At 38.2% G+C, this 5,000-nt stretch overlaps 1 protein-coding gene across 1 annotated transcript in view; it reads left to right on the top strand.

Moving 5' to 3' along the window:
* The window catches only part of LOC129408177 (proteasome activator complex subunit 2-like), an 18,511-nt gene that overhangs the window by 13,209 nt on the left and 302 nt on the right, over window positions 1–5,000 (top strand). Inside the window, exons 2-7 of the mRNA XM_055151222.1 lie at window positions 969–1,082; window positions 1,166–1,234; window positions 2,874–2,941; window positions 3,022–3,076; window positions 3,977–4,063; window positions 4,740–5,000. The exon at window positions 4,740–5,000 is cut by the window's right edge and continues 302 nt beyond it. Of these exons, the coding sequence (XP_055007197.1) occupies window positions 969–1,082; window positions 1,166–1,234; window positions 2,874–2,941; window positions 3,022–3,076; window positions 3,977–4,063; window positions 4,740–4,820 (474 nt within the window). The 3' untranslated portion in view covers window positions 4,821–5,000. The remainder of the gene's footprint in view (window positions 1–968; window positions 1,083–1,165; window positions 1,235–2,873; window positions 2,942–3,021; window positions 3,077–3,976; window positions 4,064–4,739) is intronic.

The raw sequence follows: 5,000 nt of genomic DNA on the forward strand, positions 1-5,000 counted from the left end.
ACGAGCCGCCCTGTTCTGGATTATCTTCTGATCTCCAACAAATATAAGAACTGACCAAGACGGTGATGCAATCTCATGTCATTAAAACGCAAATCACAGTCGTATAAAGTCGACAAATATGTGATACATGAAGAAGTGAATAGTTGTGAAAATGACAGTAAAATAATAGTAAAAATAATATAGTTGTTTTTTTGTTTAGTTTTTTATTAAAATGAGCCACACAGAACAGGCCTGTGTTGTGTTTCTGTGTGGTTCTGTGGTGATGAACTGAGACGCTGTGACAGATTTGAGCCTCGTGCTTTTCGCTCTAAACCAGAAGAATCAAACTCAAATTCACAGAGGCCAAAATGAAAAACTGGGACTAAGTCGTGGGACAAACTAAATATTTATTGAAAAATTTCTCTGCATCTGCATGTTTTCTCTTCTTTCCAGATGTGTAATGTTAAACCATTTCTTATTGAAATAAATGTTTAATAATAGTTTTACATAAACATTGAATCCAGAACAAACAGAATATAAAATAATAACAACATTTTAAATAAATAATGTGTTTATAGTCGATCTGTGTGCAGCGGCAGCTCTAATACAGATTTGATACATGAAAATTTGGCCAAAGAGATTGTATTGGTCATGTTATTTTCCTTAACGTGACACACACAGCGACAGCTCGACAAGTGTGTCAGCGCGTCGACTCTTTTGGCCCATCATTAATCACACAGTGGAACAGAGCGTTTTGAGCTGTGAAGATGTAAACAGACTGATAATAAAGAGTTACTCAAACATGTGAATGAAACAAACACAACTCCAGCTCTGTTTTTGACGAGGAAACATTAGAACAAGTTAGAAAGTACTAAATGAGTTTTTATTATGATTGTGGTATCAGAATCAGTATTGAGTTTGACATTTTTATATCCTGACAACACTAATTCATAATACTTACATGTAAATATAAATATTGTAAATAAAAGTGTTGTTTTTCCACAGCTCCCAAGTGCGGCTTCATCATTTCAAACGAGAGGATCTCACATCTGCTGGGGCTGGTGAAGCCGGAGATATTTGCCCTCAGAGAGACGATGGTTAATGTAAGAAATATTCTGTCTGACTTTTTATTTTTAAACTTAAACACATTTCCACATTTCCCTGTAGTGACGATGTGTTTGTGTAGATCACCTGCTGGATCCATCACCTCATCCCCAAAATAGAAGACGGAAACGACTTTGGAGTCGCGATTCAGGTCTACTACTACTACTACTACTACTACTACTACTACTACTACTACTACTACTACTACTACTACTACTACTACTACTACTACTACTACTACTACTACTACTACTACTACTACTACTACTACTACTACTACTACTACTACTACTACTCTACTACTTCTGTTACTACTGCTGCTGCTGCTGCTGCTGCTACTACTACTACTACTACTACTACTACTACTACTACTACTACTACTACTACTACTACTACTACTACTGCTGCTACTTACTACTACTACTACTACTACTACTACTACTACTACTACTACTACTACTACTACTTACTACTACTACTACTACTACTGCTACTACTACTACTACTACTACTACTACTACTACTACTACTACTACTACTACTACTACTACTACTACTACTACTACTACTACTACTACTTTTACTACTACTACTACTACTTCTACTACTCCTACTACTCCTACTACTACTCTACTACTACTACTACTACTACTACTACTACTACTTTACTACTTTTACTACTACTGCTGCTACTTCTACTACTCTACTACTACTACTACTACTACTACTACTACTACTACTACTACTACTACTACTACTACTTTTACTACTACTGCTGCTACTTCTACTACTACTACTACTACTCTACTACTACTACTACTACTACTACTACTACTACTACTACTACTACTACTACTACTACTTTACTACTTTTACTACTACTGCTGCTACTTCTACTACTCCTACTACTCCTACTACTACTACTACTACTACTGCTGCTACTACTCTACTACTACTACTACTACTACTACTACTACTTTACTACTTTTACTACTACTGCTGCTACTACTCCTACTACTACTACTACTACTACTACTACTACTACTACTACTACTACTACTACTACTTACTACTACTGCTGCTACTCCTACTACTCTACTACTACTACTACTACTACTACTACTACTACTACTACTACTACTACTACTACTACTCTACTACTACTACTACTACTACTACTACTACTACTACTACTACTACTACTACTACTACTACTACTACTACTACTACTACTACTACTACTACTACTACTACTACTACTACTACTACTACTACTACTACTACTACTACTACTACTACTACTAACTACTACTACTACTACTACTACTACTACTACTACTACTACTACTACTACTACTACTTCTACTAATACTACTAACTACTTCCTACTACTACTACTACTACTCTACTATACTACTACTACTACTTACTACTACTACTCTACTACTCTACTACTACTGCTGCTACTACTACTGCTACTACTTACTACTACTACTACTACTACTTCTACTACTACTACTACTACTACTACTACTAGTACTAATAATAATAATAATAATACTTCTTCTACTTTTACTACTACTGCTGCTACTACTAATACAGGAGAGATGATCTGTGCTGTTAAACCATTCAGCCATAGATACACATGTAGAACACCCCCTGAAAAGTATCAATAACCAAACAGATTTAAATTAGTTAGTTAAAGTTACTACTGTTACTGCAGCTGTCGTCGTCTCAGTAGCAAAAAACTTTCCTCTTCCTAAATCTTTTTCTTATTTTTCTCACTTCAGGAGAAAATTCTGGAAAGAATCGCCGCGGTCCAAAAGAAAATGGACGAGCTGCTCCCGAACATCAACAAGTGAGGCACATTTGAACTTTCCTTTAGTCTCAGATTTGATTATTTGTGTGAGTTTAGTTTGAATGTGGTGTTTTGTTCAGGTATTTGTCGGAGAGAGGAGACGCCGTCGCCAAAGCCTCCAAAGAGACACACGTGGTACGTTTCATTCTTTTTTATTCATCATTTCATAATGACACCGAGACACAGGCTGGCGGTACAATTCCAGCTCTCACACATGAATGCTGTCGTTGTGTCCATGGGCAAGACACTTGACCCCTCACCCTGCGTTTGGCGTATGAATGTGTGAGTGAATGAGGCAAACAGAGCCTCAAACCTGCATCTAGTATCATCCATCCATTTTCTTCCACTTTATCTGGGGCCGGGTCACGGAGGCATCAGTCTAAGCAGGGACTCCCACACTTCCTTCACCCCAGACACTTCCTCCAGCTCCTCCAGTGGGACCTGAGGTGTTCCCAGTCCAGTCCAGAGACATAGTCCCTCCAGTGTGTCCTGGGTCTTCCCCGGGGCCTCCTCCTGGTGGGACATGAACACCTCCTGAGGGAGACGCCAAGGAGACATCAGAACAGACGTCCTCCCCTCGGACGCTCCTCTCCACGTGGAGGAGCAGTGGCTCTACTCCGAGCTCCTCCTGTGTGACTGAACTCCTCACTCTGTCTCTAAGGGAGACGCCCAGATGCCCTGCGGAGGAAACTCATTAAATATTGGAAATGGAGGTCAAAATTAGTTGTTTTTTTTACACTAAAACAGAAAAACAGTAAATCCCATTTTATTGTTTTTTGTTCTTAACTGAAATTCAAAAGAACGAATGGTACACGTTCCTTTTACTCATGGTTATTCTTGGCTGATGTTGCCGTGTTTCAATAAAGAATTATTTTATCTTATTATGTAAAACTGACTCTGTGAGCTTTGAGCCGTGTTATAATGTTGTTATGTTGTTACCTCCTCAAAAACAACACATTTTGATCTTGCTTTTTTCCAAATGTTAATCTTTTAGCTCTAAGTGACTTGTTTTTAAATCCACGTCTGTGTTTTCAGATGAATTATCGCTCTCTGGTCCATGAAAAAGACAGAGACATGTTCCAGGAGGCCAGAGTGGTCCTGCTGGACATCCGCAGTCTCTACGTGAGTCACTAAATATTATAAACTTTTACCTGTAGTAATAGTAGTAGTATGTAGGAGTAGTAGCAGCAGCAGCAGCAGCAGCAGCAGCAGTAGTAGTAGCAGTAGTAGCAGTAGTAGTAGTGCATGAGCGCCCCCTGCAGGTGTAATCCTGTGAGTCCAGTTTGGGTCAGAGACCCAGAGTTTTGAGAGATTTAACCACTGCCCCTTTTTTAATTGTAGTAGTAATAGTAGTAATAATACTAATAGTAGTAGTTGTAGTAGTAGTGGTAACAGTAGTAGTAGCAGAAGTAGTAATAGTAATAGCAGTAAAGCAGTAGTAGTGGTAGTAACAGCAGTGTTGTTGTTGTAGTAGTAACAGTAGTAGTAGTAGTAGTAGTAGTGTAGTTGTAGTAGTTTAGTAGTAGCAGCAGTAGACGTCGTAGTAACAGTAGTTGTAGTAGTAGTTTTAGTAGTAGCAGCAGCAGTAGTAGTAACAGCATTGTTGTAGTAGTAGTAGTTGTAGTAGTTTAGTAGTAGCAGCAGTAGTTGTAGTAGTAGTTTTAATAGTAGCAGCAGCAGTAGTAGTAACAGCAGTAGTGTTAGTAGTAGTAGTAGTAGTAGTAGTAGTAGTAGTAGTATCAAAAACTGAGAAACGTTTCAATTTTAAAAAGTGCAAATGCTTTTTTTTTGTTTTTAGACTGAATTTTACGACGTCATCAACAAAAATCTGGACAAAGTGACCAACCCCAAAGGAGAAGAGAAGTCCTCCATGTACTGAGCCCGCAAAGTACTGCGTGTACTGAGCCCGCAAAGTACTCTCTGTACTGAGCCTGTGCGACGCTCCAGTTTCACATACACAAATACAAACAAATATCAATATAATCAATACAATCAATGGTTTGTGGGTTTTCAATAATGATTTTTTTTTTTACAATTGACCAGTGGAAAAACTCTTCAA

This window comes from Boleophthalmus pectinirostris, unplaced genomic scaffold (genome assembly GCF_026225935.1).
Source record: "Boleophthalmus pectinirostris isolate CB_2022bp ecotype Guang Dong unplaced genomic scaffold, ASM2622593v1 HiC_scaffold_15, whole genome shotgun sequence".
In the NCBI taxonomy this organism is placed as follows: domain Eukaryota; kingdom Metazoa; phylum Chordata; class Actinopteri; order Gobiiformes; family Gobiidae; genus Boleophthalmus; species Boleophthalmus pectinirostris.